At 42.7% G+C, this 21,349-nt stretch overlaps 1 protein-coding gene across 1 annotated transcript in view; it reads left to right on the top strand.

Moving 5' to 3' along the window:
- The window catches only part of CTTNBP2 (cortactin binding protein 2), a 145,369-nt gene that overhangs the window by 112,353 nt on the left and 11,667 nt on the right, over nucleotides 1-21,349 (top strand). Inside the window, exons 13-17 of the mRNA XM_019797705.2 lie at nucleotides 6,413-6,499; nucleotides 6,580-6,679; nucleotides 15,470-15,622; nucleotides 15,799-15,986; nucleotides 19,656-19,834. Coding sequence (XP_019653264.1) covers nucleotides 6,413-6,499; nucleotides 6,580-6,679; nucleotides 15,470-15,622; nucleotides 15,799-15,986; nucleotides 19,656-19,834 — 707 coding nt within the window. The remainder of the gene's footprint in view (nucleotides 1-6,412; nucleotides 6,500-6,579; nucleotides 6,680-15,469; nucleotides 15,623-15,798; nucleotides 15,987-19,655; nucleotides 19,835-21,349) is intronic.

Genomic DNA, 21,349 nt, shown 5'->3' with positions numbered 1-21,349 from the left:
GTGAGATAGAACAAAATACCATTAACAAAAAATTGATAATATTTGAAATGAGGAAAAACCTAATGGAATGCATGTATTAGAATGTATGAATGATCTGGAAGTCTGTACATTTGTTTCTCCATTTCTTTCCTTATTTATATTTTACCTTATTGCAGAAAGGATATTAGACTATGTGAAGACAAAAAGCTTACTAATAGTGAATGACCTTTACAGGGAAATTTCAAATAGAATGTTTCCTGTCTGTATTTTGTAAGAACCTACAATCTGAGAACAAATGAGGTGTTGAAATTGAAGACAGCTTATCCATGAAATCGGGTCTCTTGCCGTTATGTGATTTCAAAATCAATCTTAAGACAGTGTAGGCAGTTTGACAGGAGGGCTGTAATGAATAGAGCGCTCTTGTTTTCAGAAGTGAGACAAGATTAAATAGCAATCCTAGTTGAAAATCTCAGGGGTAGAATATTCAGTAAATCTTGAAAATCTGTATCCTGTTTCACTGGTATGAAACAATTCATTCCTTGTGAGAGAATTTCTACCCAGTAAGTCATGGCAGTTTGGGATTAATTTGGAGAGTACAAGACTTCTGGTTTAAAATTGCACTTAGCTTGCGGTACCCAACACAATTTCCCACTAAAGTGCTTTTGAACAGTGATAAAACTGCACAATAACAGAGGAAAATAGAACTGAGGTCTCCCTTTGGCAAGAATCTGGAAAAATTTTCCAGTACCTTTAGGTGTAAGAGAGTGTTAAACCCACTTATTTGAGGCCTACCTGAAATTAGGTAGGAAAATGCTTTTATTATTTTTCTTTTATCGTCTCACTCATGATTCAAAAAAGCAAGGTTGATACCAGGTAGAAACTGGGGGTATATCCTTACTGCATAGTCTCTGCTTTTGGCAGCACCATGACCTCCTCCATCTCCTGTCAAGATAGGTCCTTCTACAGGTTCATTCAGAGATTAAATCTAGAAATACCTGAGCAGGAAGTTGGTGGGTGGGCGCCAGTGAGGCTGCTCTGTGGGGGGTGTATTATGTAAGCACCTTCAGCAGGATGGATGCTGGAGTGCCCTGCTCCCTGGACTGCAGTGTAGCTCACGCATTTGTGTGCCGTGGTGGACAGCTCAGGGTCAGCCCACGGCAGCCATACCACGTCCTAGAGTGTAACTCCAGCAGCCCACCATCCAGCTGTGACCTAAGGCAGGATTCAGCCGAATAATGAGCGGAAAGCGAATGAAGCCAATGACCATCAACACATCCTGTTTTGCTGCAGAGACTGCGGTTTCACAGAACATAAGTACTAATAACAAGTTAAGGACATTATACCTATGGAAGAACATTGCAGAACAGAATGAAGTTATCGTTCTGAAAACTCAGAATGACAGCACCTTAAAATTGTGAGATAAAATGGAAAAGAATTTAGAAAATTATGTTCTTTCTCTAGAGAATGCAAGATCAACTGTGAAAGGAGGGCAAGAAAGCCACGGTAGAGAGAGGCTAAGATTAAAGCAAAAGTGTTGGCAAGGAGGTGGGTGAGGTAAGGAACTCTAAGAGGAACTGAAAATGCAATGACGTCTTTAAACTTGTACTTGAGACAGTAAAGAGTGGAAGGGAGATGGTGATTATTCTGTTCCGCGCTGTGAAAGACTAGCTTAAGGAGCTCTGCCCAAAGTAGAAGCAAAGGCCAAGCGTTACGATAATGATGAGGAAATGGATACCCTCTCCGAGGACATAGAGGGAACTGAAGCATTAGTGGTCTTCCTTCAAAATAAAGAAAATTAGAAGAGGAGAAATTACCAAAACCATAATGGAAGAAAAATTTTCTAAGCCAAAAAAAAGGTCTGACTGTGGACTGAAAGAATTTACTGTGTTCCATTTAAGATTGGGAGAAAGAGGTCACAACCAGACAGATCTGGGGAACTTTTTTAAAATTGTAAGTACAGTCCCTGTACCAGTCTTGGTCCTTGCTGGCACTTCTACCATTGCTTGTCTCACAGGCCCCCAAAACCATAGACGACAGCCCAGGCCAGCTACTGCTGAGTTCATCCTGTGACTTCGGGGTGCTGGTCTTCCTTGGGCAGCTGTAGCCACCGTCCTGTTTCTTTCAGGTATATCATTCTCCCTGATGCTGCCCTAGCCCCAAGGGGAATCCAGCCGCTTCCTTTTGTAGTGAAGGCTTAGCAATAGTGGAATAATACTTGTATTCAGAGAAAATCAGTGGTGGCTAGCAGGCATGTTGTCTTTCAGAACCTAAAACCCAGTCCCAAGTCCCACATTACTGGTCCCCTTCAAGGACCACTTGCCTTTTTAGCTCATAGTCTGACACCCAGTTGTCAAGCCTGGTTTTCCTATACTTTCCAGGAGCTATTCTAAGCATGTCTTGGTCTCTTTGGAGGCCAAAGCTCAAGCCCTAAAAGCCTCAGGCAAGGTAGGAGTTCCCTCTTCCTTCCATGCTAACTGCTTTCCCTCAGGTCTGCCTTTTACATCCCAGAATTGGCTTCTTTCCTGTAACGATGGATCAGTGGCCTGTTTTCCACCAGGTCTACCCCAGCCACCCTCAAGAATGTGTCCTTCCCCCTGGATCTCAAAGGGACAAGCTCATCAGAATACAGGAGAGCAACATACATGTCTTTAAACATGAACAGACCTTTTCACATTTAGCGTTTCTCTAAGTCTGGGTGACTCAGGCTTGACACGTGAGCCATGTCACCTGTACTGGTTAGGGTGCCACTTCACCTATACAGATCTCTTCTGTAAGATCTTTCCAAGAAGAAAGCTGCTCCCAGGCATGTAGGCTGGGAGTGGGAGCTCAGCCCTGGGATGACAGATGGAGGGGATGACTCCTTTCTACATCTCACTCTACACACATCACTATCTTTGTCCCATGGAGATGGTCACTGGCTTTCTGTCCCAGGGCGGGCTGCATCTCTTCCTGGTCTCAGGCAAGGTACCCTCACAAGTGAGGGGAAAAGGTGTAAAAAAAAAAAAAAAATCCTATAGGCATCCAGGCAGATTTTCTTTTTTACAGAATAAAAGTGATCAATCTCTACCCAGGTTTCTTTGAAACACTGAATTCCAGAATGGAACAATATAGGTAGTTGACCCAGTAATCTTACAGGCGTGAAGATGTCTTTTATGTAAGAAGTCAAAGATATTCTGATATGCAACAGCTGTAAAAAGATTACACTCCTATAGCCCTCTTAAAAAATACATAAATATACATACACATTTTAACTATACAAAGAAAAAAGCTGAAGGAAACATAAAATATTTTTTTTCTCCAAGATTTTATTTATATTCAAGGTACTTAACATAGAGTGTAGTATTTGTGTCAGGGGTAGAATTTAGTGATTCATCACTTACATAGAACACCCAGTGCTCCTTACATCACATGCCCTCCTTAATGCCCATCGCCCATTTGACCCATCCCTCCATCCACCTCCCCTCCAGCAACCTCCAGTTTGTTCTCTGTAGTTAAGAGTCTCTTATAGTTTGTCTCCCTTTTTTTTATCTTATTTTTCTTTCCTTTCCCCTATGTTCATCTGTTTCTTAAATTCCACATATGAGTGAAATCATGTGGTATCTGTCTTTCTCTGATTTATTTCACTTAGCAGAATACACTGTAGTCCCATCCACACCGTTGCAAATGGCAAGATTTCATTCTTTTTGATGGCTGAGTAATAGTCCACTATATAGAGATCGATCGATCTATCTATATATATCTGCATTCCACATCTTCTTTATCCATTCATCAGTCGATGGACATTTGGGCTCTTACCATGTGCCCTTTGAATCAGTGCATGTGCCGCTTCCAATCAGTATTTTTTTTTTTAAGATTTATTTATTTATTTGACACAGAGAGAGACAGCCAGTGAGAGAGGGAACACAAGCAGGGGGAGTGGGAGAGGAAGAAGCAGGCTTCCAGCAGAGCAGGGAGTCCGATGCGGGGATCGATGCCAGGACCCTGGGATCACGCCCTGAGCTGAAGGCAGACGCTTAACCGCTGTGCCACCCAGGCGCCCCAGGGTAGTTTTATTTTTAACTTTTTGAGGAACCTCCATACTGTTTTCCAGAGTGGCTGCACCAGTTTCTATTCTCACCAACAGTGTAAGAGGGTTCCCCTTTCTTCACATCCTTGCCAACATCTGTTGCTTCCCGAGTTGTTAATTTTACCCATTCTAACTGGTGTGAGGTGGTATTTCATCATGCTTTTGATTTGTATTTCCCTGGTGATGAGTGATGTTGAGCGTTTTTTCATGTGTCTGTTAACCATTTGTATGTCGTCTTTGGAGAAATGTCTGTTCATGTCTTCTGCGCATTTCTTAACTGGATTATTTATTTTTTGGGTGTTGATTTGGTAAGCTTTTTTTAATAGATTTTGGGTACTAGCCCATTATTGGATATGTCATTTGCAAATATCTTCTCCCAATTCGTAGGCTGCCTTTTAGTTTTATTGATTGTTTCCTTTGCTGTAGTTCATTTTTGCTTTTTTTTTCCCTTGCCTCCAGAGACATGTTTGGTAAGAGGTTGCTATGGCCCAATTCAAAAAGGTTGCCGCCTGTGTTCTCCTCTAGGATTTTGATGGATTCCTGTCTCACATTTAGGTCTTTCATTCATTTTGAAACTATTTTTGTGTACGGTGTAAGAAGGTGGTCTAGTTTCATTCTTCTTCATGTGGCTGTCCAGTTTGTTGAAGAGACTGCCTTTTTTTCCTTTGGATAGTCTTTCCTGCTTCATTGAAGATTAGTTGACCATGTAGTTGAGGATCTGTTTCTGGGCTCGCTATTCTGTTCCATCTGTCTGTGTCTGTTGTTGTGCCAGTACCATACTGTCTTGATGACTACAGTTTTGTAATAGAGCTTGAAGTCTGGAATTGTGATGTCTCCAGCTTTTTGTTTTTTTTTTTGTTTTTTTTTTTTTTTTAAAGATTTTATTTATTTATTTGACAGAGATAGAGACAGCCAGCGAGAGAGGGAACACAAGCAGGGGGAGTGGGAGAGGAAGAAGCAGGCTCACAGCAGAGGAGCCTGATGTGGGGCTCGATCCCGTAACGCTGGGATCACGCCCTGAGCCGAAGGCAGACACTTAACCGCTGTGCCACCCAGGCGCCCCTCCAGCTTTTTGTTTTTTGACATTACTTTGGCTCTTCAGGGTCTTTTGTGGTTCCATACAAATTTTAGGATTGTTTGTTCCAGCTCTGTGGAAAATGCTCGTATTATTTTGATACAGATTACATTGAATGTGTGGATTGCTTTGGGTGGTGTAGACATTTTAACAGTATTTGTTCTTCCAATCCATGAGTATGGAATGTTTTTCCATTTCTTTGGGTCATCTTCAATTTCTTTCATAAGTGTTCTCTAGTTTTCAAAGTACAGATCTTTTGCCTCTTTGGTTAGGTTTAGGTATCTTATGGTTTTTGATGCAATCGTACATGGGATTGATTCCTTGATATCTCTTTCTGCTGCTTTGTTATTGGTGTATAGAAATGCCACAGATTTTGTACGTTGGTTTTATATCTTGCAACTTTGCTGAATTCATGTATCAATTTTAGCAATTTTTTGGTGGAGTCTTTCAGGTTTTCTATATAGAGTATCATGTCATCTGTGAAGAGTGAAAGTGTGATTTCTTCCTTGCTGATTTGGATACCTTTTATTTCTTTTTGTTGTCTGATTGCTGAGGCTGGGAAGGGAAGCATAAAAGTATTTACAGTGGGCGATGACACTGTCAGTGGTGTACTTCTTTATGTTTTGTTGTATTTTCCAGGATACATTGAAATGAATGTAATTCATTGCTATTTTAAATAATCACTCAAAAGCAAAATAAACATTGGGAAAATTCAAACTAGAGAGCATCTGCAAGAGATAATAAAGAAAAACATGTGCAAGGGACAAAATACAGTAGGAACCATGTTCCCAGCCTGCGTACTGAACCTCACTGTGGAAGAGAAAGGGAAGAAAGAGTATGCTGCTGCTTCTTTTTTTTTTTTTTTAAGGTTTTTATTTATTTATTTGAGAGAGAGAGAGCAAGCACAAACAGGGTGAGGGGCAGAGGGAGAAGGAGACTCCCCACTGAGCAGGGAGCCCAATGCGGGACTCAATCCCGGGACCTTGAGATCATGACCTAGGCCGAAGGCAGATGCTTAACCGACTGAGCCACCAGGTGCCCCAAAGAGTAATCCAATGTCAGCTCTTCCTATACAGAAACACTACATAAAATACTATATAAGTATGCAAGTACTATATTTCATATAAAAATGAAAGACTTCAAGTGCCCACTGAATAAAGTTAATCCTGAAAATACTATTTGTAATGTTTTCAAAGGCTGAGGACAATCAGGGAATTTCCTACTTGGGTACCACTTTTTTTTTTTTTTCCCTCCACATTTTCACCTAAGATTTCCTCTTGGTTTATTAATAGGTCGAGCAATACCACAATGTCATTTTCCATGGCCCGGAAGGAAGCTTGCAAGACTACATAGCACATCAGCTTGCACTCTGCATGCAGGTATCCATTACTTGTGTACCCTCTCTTTTTGTCTGAAAATTTGAAAGTGTGTAGAACTAATCACTGATGTCTTATCACAGCACAGACAAATGGCTGCAGGATTCACCTGTGAAATAGTGAGAGCTGAAGTGGATGCCGGTTTCTCCAAGGAACAGCTAGTAGACCTGTTCATTAGTAGTGGTAAGGCCGTTCCAGCCAACTGAATTGTCATGAAGGGCATGATCTTCAGTGATGCCATTGAAAGGAAATAAGGTTTCTTTCTGGGGGTGAATTTAAGGGGACTTTTCAATTATTCAACAGCCTTGAAATGGAAAGGGGAACCTAGATGAACATGTGCAAAAAAAATATTTTCATGTATCTGTCATTGCATTTATTGCTCATCCTATGTTTTTCTTTTCTCCCCCCATCTTTTGTCTGTGAATCATCTGTAGTGAGCGTGCTATATAACTGGCATCAGAGGTGTATCGGGGGGGTGTTGGGTGCCGCCCACCCTGGCAGAGCTAAGTACTCTACCACTGATGCTGTTCAGAGTTGCCTGGTGAGAATAAAGAGCAGAGAGGTGTGTAGTAAATAATTCATAGATTCTCTACAACCAAAGCAGCCCTTCTTGAAGCACCTGAGTTAAACTTCCTCCACCTAACCCTTGGCACACCGACTGGCGCTCCACTAAACCCATTGCACACGTTAATGAACTCATTTAATCTCCACTGTAGCTCTATGCGGTAGGTGTCATGTCTGTTTCCAATGTGAGGAAGCTGGCATGGGGAGGGGAGGCTCGGTATCTTGCCACAACTCCAGAGTGGCAGAACCAGGATTAAATATGTTTATTAATATAGCTTTTTCATGAATTTTCTATCTCAGGCTCCCGAGGTTACCATTCCAAGCTTCACCACAGGGCGTGTTAGCATACCCTGCACAGCACAGCATGACCACCAGCTCCAACACAGAACCAAAATGGACCAGACTCCAGTCCCCAAGGGCCCAGAGCCACAGAGCCACAGAGAGCCCTGGGGGAGGGGTGCAGTTGCAAGATCAGTGGTAGATGAGCTGAAACACAAATTCAAATCTGTGTGGAGGTGTTTCTCATCTTTGGAGCCGTGATCAAGGGAGAGACCACGTAGCTAGGTCAGCCTTGGAAGAAGGAAGTGCCAGCAGCTTTTACGTCAAGAACTAAAGTTTAAGAGGCAGGCTTGGGGAGGGATTGAGGGTTCCACAGACCTAGACATACATTTTAAGGACAGAAAAATCCTACCGGAATCAGAATGTTACTATGGCGCGTGGGTTAGTCTTTGTTCAGAAACTAGTGAAAGTTAGCTACAGAAAGCTGTTTTTTCTGCTGCTGTTACTAATAATCACTACCATTTATTAAGCTCTGACTCTGGTAGGCCCTATTCTAAACACTCTGATTTATAAACATGAGGACATTTGAAACAGGAGGTTGGAGGATCCTGACCAAAGATCCCCCAGCAAGAACACAGCCAAGCAGGCCTCAGACTGCTACCGAGCCTGCCCTTCCTCACAGCCAGCCATGGCTCGGTAGAAACCCACCCGTGCTGACATTCCTATTTCCCCCCTTGGTCTTATAACAAAAGCCCACTACATTTTTTCCAACTTTCAGTCTTGTTTCATCTTAGAGTAAGAAGCTGAAATACTTTGTTCTCACCCAGTCAGAGCAGATAGCAATCATAGACTGGATTCTGCTCTCTGCTCTAAGCTGAGAGAGCTAAGAAACTTAGCAGTGAGTCAGGTCATAAAAGGGTGTAGAGGTGCCCGCACAGCATCTCTAAACCTGTTGGTGGGTGAGCATCTTAAGAGTTTCTCTTCCTATTTCGCAGTTTGGTGAGTGGCACATCTCTCAGCCTCTCCCATTTGAAACTCTGGTCTTATCAGCAGGCGTGACCACCTGAACGTCCACAGTGCCAACAGCCCATGTTAAAGGGTGAAGTGGGCTCGCTGGGGCTGCGGGGCGCAGGGAGGCGTCTCCATCTGCAGGAGGACAGCCACTCTCAGCAGCCAGTTGCTGGAGGTGGTGTAGGTCCAGTGTCCAGTGCTCCTGGGACTTTTAAGAAGTCAGAAATCCTGTTTTATGTAAAATGCAGGATTTTCTTCTTTCAGTGTTGTCAGTTATTTCACTTTTTAAAGCCATAGGAGGACCAGATAGAACTTCCAGATCCTCTTTCATGGACCCCTTGTCTTCATCCCACGTAGTCCATAGTCACGTCCTGCCAGATGGGTCCCAGCATGCCTTTTTCATCCGTTCTATTGGTACCATTCTACCTTATGCCCCCTTTTCTCGTATCTCAACTCCTTTCCTATGAATGGCTGCTCTGCCGACTGCTTCTCCCCCTCACACATTCTTCACGGGCAGTCGGACCCTTAATTAAAAGCTGTCTGTGATTCCTGCCCCACACATCCTTCTGTCACCCACTGAACTAAGTCAGTGCCATTCGAGGCCTTCCTTTCAAGGACAGTGATTTGCTTATCTGACCCTTTATTTTTTTTTTAGTTGAGATATTATTGAGATAAACCATCATATGAATTTAAGGTGTACAGCATGTTGATTCGATACACTTCTGTATTGCAAAATAATGACTGTAACATTAGCTAGTCCCTCTGTTACCTCACACAATTACAGTGTTTTTTTGTGGTGGGAACATTTAGATGGACTTTCTTAGTAACTTTCAAGTATGTAAAACAATATTGCTAACTGTAGTCACCACGCAGTACTTTAGATCCCCAGAACTTACTCATCTTATAACTGAAATTGAGTATCCTTTGATATCTCCCCATTTCCCTCACCCTGGCCCCAAACCCCTGCCAACCGCCATTTTACTCTGTTAGCATAGGTTTGGCTTTTCAGATTCCATATGTAAGTGATGTCATACAGTATTTGTCTTTCTCCGTCTGACTTGATTCCCTTAGTGTAAGTGCACCCTGTGGTTGAAAATGGCAAGATTTTCTTCTTTCTCAGTGAGTGAAGAATAGTCCATTCTGTGTATATACCACATTTTCTTTATCCATTCATCTGTTGACAGACACTTGGGTTCTTTCTGTTTCTTGGCTATTGGGAATAATGATGCAGTGAACATGGGAGTGCAGATTACTCCCTGAGATCCTGATTTCATTTCCTTTGGATATATACCCAGAAGTGGGATTGCTGGACAATGTGGTATTTTGAATTTTTTGAGAACTTCCATACTGTTTTCCAGAGTATGGAAATGTACCAATTTACGTTCCTACCGTCAGTGCTCAAGGGTTCCCTTTCCTCCACATTCTTGCCAGAACTTGTTATCTGTTGCCTTTCTGATGATAGCCATTCTGCCTGGTATGAGGTGAGATCTCACTGTGGTTTTGTTTTGCATTTCCCTGATCATTAGTGATGTCAAGTATCTTTTCATGGACTTGTTGGCCGTTTGTATGTCATCTTTAGAATATTTGACCCTTTCAAATGGATGTCTGTGCTCCAACAGAAGATGCTGTTTCTTCTCTGTGTCCTTTGCTTTTCTACTCTCTGAGTCTTAGTTCATGCTGCAGCTCTCATCTAGAATGATAGAGTAAACACACAACCCCCCCGCCCCGCCACACACACACACTGACTACCAACATGGCAGGTACTGTGCAAAATAGTATGTTGTACAGTACTGGTTAAAACAGACATGGTTTTTGCCTTTCTGGAAACTACAGAAAAAGCCCCTGTTAAAATGGTCTAAGGACACCTCAAATGAAAGCTTCTCTGATTCCCCCCAGATGTGACTTCTCCCTCTAATGAACATCAGTAGATTTTGTTTATAACCATGTCCCACATCACTATAGGTCAAGACAGTGAGGATATTATTTGACCTTTGGCCTTGCACACATGGTGAGCTCCTTGAAGGCTAGCACTGTACCTTATTCTATTTTGTCTTGTACACTGATAGCTAATAATTATTGGTGATGAGTGGGTGACTCTGATAGAGGAAGTAGCATGAGCAAGGACAAAGGGAATGTCATCTTCAGGTGTCTGTAAGTGGAAAAGCCTGCTTAGACTGGATGTAGAAAGAGGTAAGATGAGAGAGTGCAAGAGTTGATAGGGGAGTAGGTGATGATAGCACATAAATATAGAGTGATTTGGAGTTTAAAAATGAAGTTTTTGAACAGACTGAAGCCCAAAAAAAATCTCCATTTTAACTACCCTTTTATGTAGGAAAGGGCATAAATGGGACAGGACTTGATTCTCTATTCACCTAAATAATTTGTAATTATCAAATATCTTTCTTCTCTTTTTAATAACACAAGACACAAAGGTAGGTTCATCTGCTAAGACCTTTCTTTTTTTAAGATTCTATTTATTTTGAGAGAGAGAGAGCATGAGCAAGGCGGAGGGGTAGAGGGGGAGAAAGAAGCAGATTCTCCCACTGAGCAGGGAGCCCGACACGGGGCTCGATCCTAGGGCCCCGGGATCGTGATTTTGGCATAGGTCATGATCACAAGGTTGTGAAATGAAGCCCTGCCTCAGGCTGTGCGCTGGCGTGGAGCCTGCTTAGGATTCTCTCTCCCTCTCCCTCTGCCCCCTGCTCGCTCTCTATTGCTCGCTCACTCTCTCTCTCTCNTCCAAAAAAAAAAAAAAAAAAAAAAAGCCAAGACTTCTATGGAGATTAAAATAAAATGGTTCCCATGAAGAAAAGACTGTAGAACAAAAGAACACATTAAAAAAAAAGACCTAGCACTAATGTTACCAAGGGTTATTTTGTGTTTATTTTAAAATAACATCTTCCTAAAATAAAATTAAGAAAAATAACATCTTTTCATATTGTGTTTTGTGAGAGATAGTCACAGCACATGGCTCTGTTCTTTGGTAAAGGAGGTGTGAGCGTGTATTAGAATTAGGTCAAATTTTCCCTTAGTGTAAAGTATGTAGTTAGTCAGCAAGACAGATACTTTTTAAAATTACGTGTGACAGTAAGGAGTAAAAAAAAATTTTTTTGAATACTAGATTGGTATTTTTAAGTAACACTTGGAATTCTGGAGAGAACTTTTCCTTTTTGGAAGTAATAAAGATAGAATTACCATACTAATAGTAGGAGAATATGGTCATTGGAGTCCACACAGCTGAGTTCACCTCCTTGGCCCTGCATTACCTGAGGCTCTTGGAAGGTTTGCCCCATGCTTCTCAGCTGGACTCAGAGCCTTGTTCTCAGTGGACCATAGAAGACAGGCTGCTTTCCATCCCAAGGGGCAGATTATGGACTCGTGGTCACTTTAGACACAAAGGAGTTTGGATTTAACTATAATAGGCTAATTATTTTTAAACCAACAAGTGTTGACTGAATCTCCAGAACTTTTAATACAAGGGTGTACCTGTCTGATTAAGATCACCAATGTGCAGGAGAGGAGCGGGGCTGACACAGCCTATACAGCTGAAGAAGAAGGACCAGAAGAGGAGATTTGTTTCAGAAATAGAGCTTGAGGTAGCCTACGGCAAGGAGACCTACATGGCTGACTTGCTGGCATCAGCTGTAGCATGGGGTGCGTGGCCTTGTCTCATGTCTTAGAACCCGATCGAGGCTGGTTAATCCTTCAAACTGGAGACTTCCTGCTCCTGGGGTTGGTTAGACCTGAAACTCTGCTAAATAAGGTGAAGTAGACACATGCTATTTCACCAATTGAATTTACCTTTGGACCAACTTATTTAAGAATGTTGAACTTAAGTAGTTAGAGAAGTGGGTGACGGAAAAAATGAGGTCATGAGACTGGCGGTGAAGACGAAGCTTTTCAGCAGAGAAGCCCAGTCTATTTGACCCTGGGTTGGTATCTCCTGGGGCACCAAGATAAAGACGAGGTGGAACCCCAACCCAGCTGTTAGACGGTAGCCCTGCCCCCTTTCTGTCTAGGGCACAGGTTATCCATTTAATGGGCGATTCATTGATTAACCATACAGCCCTGGCTGGTGGACCTCAGAGAACGTTAAGCACTTTCTAAAAGCTCTCCAGGGCCCCTGTGAACCCATTCATTTTATCTCCGGCCTGAATGCTCCGTGGCCGGCCCCCTGCTCCGGGCCCAGCGCCTGCGGGACATCTCTGATGGGATGCTCACTCCTCAGCTGGGGACCGGGCACCGCAGCCCCAGCCACGCCCCTGGTGTGCTTGAGCCGCTCTTGCTCACCTGCGCTCGGCCTTCCGCTCCCCAGCCGCGCAGCTGCTGCTCTCAACACCTTTGTTCTGTACCTTGGCCCTGGACGAGGCTCCCGTTATCTCCTGCACTCGCCTCAGCTATCAGAGCCTGTAAGTGTGTTTTCCTTTTTCTTTTCTCTCCAGGCGTTCTTTGCACCAGAGTGAGATTTCAAAGCAGGAATCCAATCCTGTTTATCCCCTTCTGTAGAGACTGCCATGGCTTCCCAGATCTGGTGGTTTCTCCCTACCAACACGACATTCTCGGTCTTCCACTTGTCATCTGTGGCCGAGTTCTGAGGCTGCATATCATTAAGTCTCACCCCAGGCTGCACACAAAATTCCAATGGCCCAGCCCAGCCCAATGAAATCAGAACATCTGGAAGTGGATCCCAGGAGATGGTTCCTTGTAGCCCAGGGGGAGGACATGGTCACTGCTTGACTGCTGCCCCCCCACCTCCACCCCGTGGCTACTTGATCCCGTTCTGTTGATGTGACTCCACCCCAGGCTTCCAGCCAGTCCCAACCAGAGCTTTCTATCAGCTATGAGCTCACCATCCTTCACTCTTGCGGCTATTCTGACCTTGACTTGATCCTTAGTCCCTTCTAGGACTGAGCCCTGCCCAGTCTCCATTCTCTGCCAATGCCATCTCTCACAACTAGAAAGCCTTCTCCTAACCTGTCTACCTTTGAAGATGCTATTCCTTAAGATAGGTGCATTTTAAAATGCCACATCCCCAAGTTAGAGTCAGTCCCCTCTGGTATGCCATAGCACTTAGCATAGGACATACAGCGAGGGGGCAAGGGATGAACATTTGTTGAAATGCAGATCCATGTTCCTATGGAGAGATTCTGGCTGGACGCAGCAGCTTCAAGGCCGCTGGAGCTGGCCATACCCTCAACACAGATCAAGGGAACACTGCAGACCTTTAGTCCTTGGTTATAGCAAAGCTGGTGCATGTACCATTCAACCTGCTCTGGTTTTTATCACTGGGTAGAACAGGTCAGTTTATCACTGTTGTTTTAATGAACTATAAATCTAGCATACTTCCACACTGAATGTGTTTCTGAAAGAACATTTGAATGCTGAGAAGCACAGACTTTTTAGCACTTTTTACTGAATAGCCGTGTTGAAAGGACTCAGGCACACAGCAGACACTAGTGGTAACAGCCCCCACAAAACAACTAAATTGAGAGGTGGCAGCTAGTGTTTCCAGTTTTCTCGTTTTAAAGCTTCATAGCCTGCAGAAAAGCTATTTCAGTCTCAGAAGAGATTCATTTACAGTGTTCAAAGAGTTCTTTTGAAAGTGAAAATGCATTTGTCTAGAGTGACAAGGGGGACTAGAGTATAATTTATTATTATGAATATTGGTGAAAAGTGGAATACTTGATAAAATTACTCTCAAGTATTTTAAATTGATCTCTTTTTCTCAAGGTTAATTTGGCTAAGACTGAGGCATCTTAGAATCTTAAAGATTAAAAAGTGATTTTAATTTTTGACTAATTCACTGGTATGTAGAAGTTAACTACATTATTAACATTTGAGTGCTTAGTGGGTGCTGGGCACTGTTTCAAGTACATTCTGTCTACAGACTTGTTCGTTTCCTACATATAATCTTCCATTTACTTTCCATTTTTCATTTTGGGTTGATATGCAGTTTAGTCCCCCCTTCAGTAGGAGGTCCACTAAGGATGATTCAGAAGTCCTGGGGCACCTGGCTGGCTCAGTCAATTAAGCATCTGACTCTTGATTTCAGTTCAAGTCATGATCTCAGGGTCTCAGGGTCCTGGGGTAGAGGCCTGCGTGGGGCTCTGCATTCAGCACGGAGTCTGCCTGAGGATTCTCTCTCCCTCCCTCCTCACTGCTCGCATGGGCATGCGCAAACCTGCACACACACTCTCTCAAATAATCTTAAAAAAAAAAAAAATCGGAAGTCCTAGTCCTTCCTTATAACTGTCATGAAACCCTAGTCAAACCACTTTAACCTCTCTGAGGTCTGTAAAATGAAAGGATGGATCTGCTTTCCTGAGGTCCTATTTCCATAATTTTGTGAATAGTTCACATGTGTAATTTAAAGGTCATTTAAGGGTTTCTGACCTTTTGTATTATGAAATATACATCAATAAAATACATAATACCTATATTTATAGATTTATAGATATTTATAGATCAGGAAATAATTCTAAATAAAATAATCATTTAGGCACCAACCAGGCCAAGAAACAGATTATCCCAGCTTCCAGAATGTGGCCGTGGGCCCCATCCCTGTCCATAAACCCTTCTAGAGGTAACCATTAGTCCATCTTTTGTGATAACCATTTCTTTGCTTTTCTTTATCATTTTACTACCTTTAAATCCCTTTACTACCTTTACTCCCTTGTGAATCCCTAAATTATATATTTAGTACTGCCCATGTTTGAACTTTACGTGGTGAAACCATATTATATGTATCCTTTTGTGATTTGCTTCTTACTGTATTGTTTGTGACAGTCCTGCATGTTGATGCTTGTTGTCGGTTCACCGTCCTCTCCAGTCTCTGAAATATTCCTGTGTATCCATTCTGCTATCAGTGGGAATGGGGGTTGATCCTTATCGGGATCTGTGTGAAACCAGTAGTGGATCATTGTATGTGTATGCTTCCGCCAGTATGAAGTAATGCTAACCTCTTTTCCAGAGTCCTCCTCCTACTCCGCCAGCAATTTAAGAACATTCTCATTATGTCACATCTTCATGAACACTTTCCACCTTCAGACTTCGATTTTTAACCAGCTCTTAGAGGTTTTTGTAAAAGCTTTAATCCCTAAATTGTGTTTTTCACCCCAGCTTGTCTGATCCCCGTGAAACAGTCTCCTATGAACAAGAAAGTCATCATCATCTTAGAGAACTTGGAAAAATCCTCCCTGTCTGAGTTGCTGGGGGACTTTCTGGCACCTTTGGAGAATCGCAGTCCCGAAAGCCCCTGGACTCTGCAGAAAGGTAAAGAGAGTGGCAGGAGCATGCCCAGAAGCGAGGCTCTATGGGCTTATTCTCATCCTCTGTGGCCCAGAGTAGGAGTTGAACTTCCGGTTCTTCTTTCTTAGACTCGTTTGATTTTGTGTTTGTCTCATCGTATGGCTTCCTGAGGTTGGGCCATTGCTTTTGGTTTGTTTTAGGAAATGGAACGTCTGAATGTTACTACTTTCATGAGAACTGCTTTCTGCTGGGAACCATTGCCAAGGCCTGTCTCCAGGGCTCGGACTTGCTGGTGCAGCAGCACTTCCGCTGGGTCCAGCTGCGGTGGGATGGCGAGCCCATGCAGGGCCTGCTGCAGAGGTTCCTACGAAGGAAAGTCGTGAATAAGGTAACCAACTGCCGCCACAGCCTCTTGCCCGAGACGCGGCCGTAGCGTCAGGGGGCCTGCGCTGGCGTCCTACCCCTTACCGACCACGCAGCCTCGGGCACAGTTAGTGTTTAGATACGCAAGAGTCAAATAAGATAACGTATATAAAACCTGGAACAGTTTCTGAATGATGTTAACTATTAAAAAAAAAAAGAAAAGAAAAGAAAAAAGCAAATAGGTTTTACTCCTGTTGTTAACTGTTCTCAAGGAGTGTCTCCAAGTTCTAAACGCTCTAGAAGGCTGTCTTAGAAAACCACTCGTTTTAAGAGTAGCCGCGGCTTCCTTGGAGCCTTCAAAACATGATCCATCCACTCAAGCTAGTTTTGATGTGTGACTGTTACACTGTGCTAGAGTAAATATTTAAAAGTCAAGATTAAAATTCTCTAGCTTTGAGACATTTTCAAGAGTCATTATAACTCCTGGTGATTATTTTGGAATAAAATATTCTGTATCCTCCCAAATAACAAAATTAGCGCTGACCAAATTTAGTACGTTGTTATTTAATTAATATTCTTAAGTCGAGCTAGGATCTGAGTGTCAAGATTGACTGGAAACATCAGAGCTTGAGTTAGTAAGACTTTGTCCCTTCATCCAGCACCCCAGGCCACATTTGGAGGGTGGTATCTTCTATCACAATATTTTAAGCTGTAAATAACACACCACCTACTGTTTTTCCTCACATAACCAGTGCCTTGTGGTAGGTATTGCTGACATCTGTTCACTGCCATGATGTCAGGTCCTGGGTCTGGGGGAGTCTCTTGAGTTCCCCTCAAGATTGTAGGATGTCAGCAGGGGCTTCAAGCACCAAACTTGCACCCAAGTGTGTTCAAAGGTGGGAACCTCAATGCTACCACGGGGGGAAGAGAGTTTTGGCCTTCTCAATTTCCTTATCGGGGAGGAAGCATCTTTTTCTGAAACGCCCAGAAACAGACAACTTTTCCTACGTGTTTCATTAATCAGAACTGGTTTTGTGCCCATCCCATTGTCCCAGACTGTGCCTAGACTTACCTTCCCAAGATGGAAGCTCTCCACCAAGTACTTAAACAAAATTCTGTGTCTGTTATGTTAGAGTATGTGAATGTGTGTGCATTTGTGGGTGGAGGATCGGGGAGGAGAGTGGGAATGGTTTTGGTAATTCAGCAAACTATGCTTGCCACTACTGATGTGAATTAGTATCTGAAATTCCTAATCAGAGAAATCGTCTACCCCAAGCTCTGTTAAAGTCCATGGCTGGTCATAAATACATGCTTTTGACCAAAGCTAGGCCATCAAATCAGGTCCACCAATAGGAAGAAAGGTGAGGTAATGACAGTCATAGGTGTGTAGCTTTGCAAATTACTGATGCTTCCATTAATGTTATTAATATTTAATTTCATATAAATAATCACAAATGATACTAGTTTCTTAAAAACTTTATTTTTTTTAAAGAGCAATTTTAGGTTACATTAAAAATTAGAGGAACGCATGCAGATTTCCCATGTACCCCCTGCTTCCAGACATGCGTAGTTTCCGTGTTATCAGCAGCACTCACCAGCATGGCCTGTGTGCAAGGATGAACCCACACTGATAAATCATAATCACCCGAAGTCCACAGTTTACCTAAGGGAAAAATATGGAAGTCCTCATGAGTCTGCATATTATCCTTGCACACATGCCATGCTGATCTCTGAAAAGTCCTAGTTTTATTCTCTGGATGTGGCACTATTTCAGGTAAAATGGACCTCCCCCACACCCACCTCACTGTACACACAGTTTGTAAAGGCTTTGTTTTACTTACTTTGAAAAGAAAGTTGCAAGCTTTAAGCTGTGCTCTCTTCTCCACTGTGTTTGAGAATGGGAATGTGGGATGTGCTGTGAAGAATAGGAAGGGGGGAGGGATAATGCCTTTCACTTACCAAGAGTCACTTCAAGGAGGTTAATAAAACTGATTCCTTGGAATATTACTCAGCTGTCAGAAAGAACGAATTCTCAACATTTGCTGCAACATGGACGGCACTGGAGGAGATAATGCTAAGTGAAATAAGTCAAGCAGAGAAAGACAATTATATGATTTCTCTCATCTATGGAACATAAGAACTAGGATGATCGGTAGGGGAAGAAAGGGATAAAGAAAAGGGGGGTAATCAGAAGGGGGAATGAAACATGAGAGACTATGGACTATGAGAAACAAACTGAAGACTTCAGAGGGGAGGGGGTGGGGGAATGGGATAGACTGGTGATGGGTAGTAAGGAGGGCACGTATTGCATGGTGCACTGGGTGTTATACGCAACTAATGAAGCATCGAACTTTACATCGGAATCCGGGGATGTACTGTATGGTGATTAACATAATATAATAAAAAAATCATTAAAAAAAAATTTAAAAAAAAAACTGATTCCTTGGGTACATGTACAACGGGGATGAATGACTCCTGCAAAACCTCAGAAATCTTGTAACTGCAGAACAGAACCAAATCTTTGGGAGCACTTAGATACATGCTGGCCCTTGATTACAATTTCTTCATCCAGTTCCTGAAAGGAATATAAGTCAAGAGCCTTTCAGGACAATACCAGGCATCCTACTAGTATTTAATAAATAATAACTAATATTTACTTCTTATTAATAAAATTATAAACTATTATTAATTGTAGTACATGATCTCATTCTTGCTGGAAGAATATCAGAAGGAGAAATATAATTTCCCTTCTCTTCAAAAGAGGAAGAATTGTAAGAGCTCCCCAAACCTCATGTAACATAATATCATTTCAACAGAGCTGCTAGGATTGCCGAACCAATCTTTCATTTTTGACTTGGCCAAATTATACCCCTTCAAGTAGGACATACCCATATTGATAAGCTACCCCAGTCTTAATATCATAATTACTTGGTAAAACCGAGAGTTATATGAATCCCTTTCTTGTAAAATACTGAGTTAACTGCTGTATCTGACTTCTAAATAATGGAAGGATATTTCTCCTAATACTAAAGAAATCTTTGTCCTTTTGTGAACCCTCTGTACTACAAAAAAGGGACTTGATTTTGTAAAATATAATCCAAAAAAATATGCTAACATCAAACCATGTTTATTACATACTGTTATTTAGAATTTGCATGTTTAAAAATTTGAAAACAAATTTCTTTATGCCAGCAACATTCTATACATTTTGATGAAGCTAGCATTTTAGCTGGGATATTCCTTCTAGGGAAATTAAAATTAATACGAGGTGAACACACCACAGATCCAAATGGGCCATCTTGTCACTTAACCACATATTGGAGTATTTAATGTCATTTTTTGTTTCATGAAATCAAAATCCTTTAACACCTATGTGAAGTACTCTGTATGCATGTGGATAATAATTTCTACCAGAACTGATGTTTAAGAATTTGTGTAAGGTTTCTTAGTCTTACTGCTCTTTCGTGTCTGAACGCTTTCATTTCCCGTAATAAGCTGCAGATCTATGTCTCATAAAGACACGTGACAGGTGTACTGGCTACGCCTCCTTCAGCCACCTCAGGGGCCGCAGACAGATTCAGCTGCGTTTTTGTTTTACACCTTAAATGTTGATAGTTTTCATTTTTGAACTGTTAAAAGGAAAACCAGCACTGTTCTAAGCCAAGCCCCACGTCCGGCCTCTCTGTCTCTGTAGTTCAGAGGTCAGCTGCCCTCGCCCTGCGATCCCGTGTGCAAGACCGTCGACTGGGCCCTGGCTGTGTGGCGTCAGCTCAACTCCTGCCTGGCCCGCTTGGGCACACCTGAAGCTCTTCTCGGGCCAAAGCACTTCCTGTCTTGTCCTGTAGTCCCAGGACATGCCCAAGCGACAGTGAGGTAAGGGTCATTTCTCCTTATCTACCTATTTAAAATCTAGCCGTGGCCAACTGGGGATGTGTGAGAGCGAGGAGCTCCGCGCTTCCTATCAGAGGACGACCATGACTCACCTGCTGGGTAGCTTCTGGGGAAACTTTTTACTGAGAACTGGTAAGTAGCCTTTTCCATCTGTTCCAAGACTCTCCTCAAAGTCCTGTTCCACGTGCAGTGCAGTCTCATGGGAAAGGCCTACATGAGAAATTCATCGAGGCTCCTATAACCAAAAACACAAGCTTACATTCTATTGATGATTAAAAAGCTTCCTCCTTGGGGCTCCTGGGTGGCTCAGTTGTTAAGCATCTGACTCTTGATTTCAGCTCAGGTCAGGATCGCAGGTTCATGAGATCGAGCCCCATGTGCTGGGCGTGGAGCCTGCTTAAAAGTCTCTCTCTCCCTCTGCTTCTCCCCCCTGCCCTCCCTCTATCAAAAAAACAAAACAACTTCCTCCTTTATAAATGAGACTTAAATACTCACTATGTTTTCCTTAACATAGTTTCCATAACAGCTTATGGGAATTGACATATTAACAATAAAGTTAATGAAATAGAAAAGCAAGAGGAAAAAATGTGTCACAATCCAGCTTAGTAAGGATCTGTGATTAACTGTGAGCATCGATTCTGTACTTTCTGGCATCCTGGGCAGAAATCCACTCTGGAAAGCAGGGCAGACAAATAATCTATCTTCTCTATTGTAACAAACTGTCGATTTCATAACAGCTAATAGGGGGAAAGGAAGAATTACCATATTAAAATACATATACAGCATTTTCTTACTAAAGAGCAGAAATACATTTATTCATGTAATCACTTCTTTTTTTCATTAGTACTACAATTAAATTTAAGCCTTTTTCACATCCAGAGTCTCAAGATTCTTAGGAGCTACTTTGGGCCTTTCCTGTCCGGAGCACAGTCACGCCAACAACTACAGACACTCTGCTCTGAGATGTGCACCCTACGTGCAAGCTAACAAGTTAGGCTGCCGCATGTGCGTGATGCTGGGTCATCACCCAGAGCACACAGCCCCAGCCTGTGCTCCATGTGCGCAGAGGTTCTCCTAGCGTCTCAAGCCCAGCGGGGGTAGGGGGGGAGGATGGACAGTGGCCAGTGGATGCTGGCTTTGCCTCCCAGCTACCGAACTCGGAGCTGGAGAACCCCCCAGCTCTGACAGGGAGATGCTAGCAAAGCTGCCCACCCTTTGCCCTGGGGGAAAACATCACTTATTACCCTAGTAAGGGAACAGATCCACCTTCTGCTCTAGGAGGAGACACGGTCTCTCTCTTCCGAGGCTGTTTGCCATACTAACATCCTTGAAAAGAGAGTCTAGAACCAAAGTAGACACTCAATGTGCAGAAATGCCATGGAGGATTGTCTCCCAACAGCCATGTTCAGGAAGCACTTTTTTTTTTTTTAAACCAACGATTATCATCTTTACCCCTTTAGCACCTTTAGGAGTGCCTGTGTAGGTCTGACTCATGGT

The sequence above is a fragment of the Ailuropoda melanoleuca genome, chromosome 1 (genome assembly GCF_002007445.2).
Source record: "Ailuropoda melanoleuca isolate Jingjing chromosome 1, ASM200744v2, whole genome shotgun sequence".
Classification (NCBI taxonomy): Eukaryota; Metazoa; Chordata; class Mammalia; order Carnivora; family Ursidae; genus Ailuropoda; species Ailuropoda melanoleuca.
Note: the sequence above shows the minus strand (reverse complement) of the source record. Positions and strands in the feature narration are given on the sequence as shown.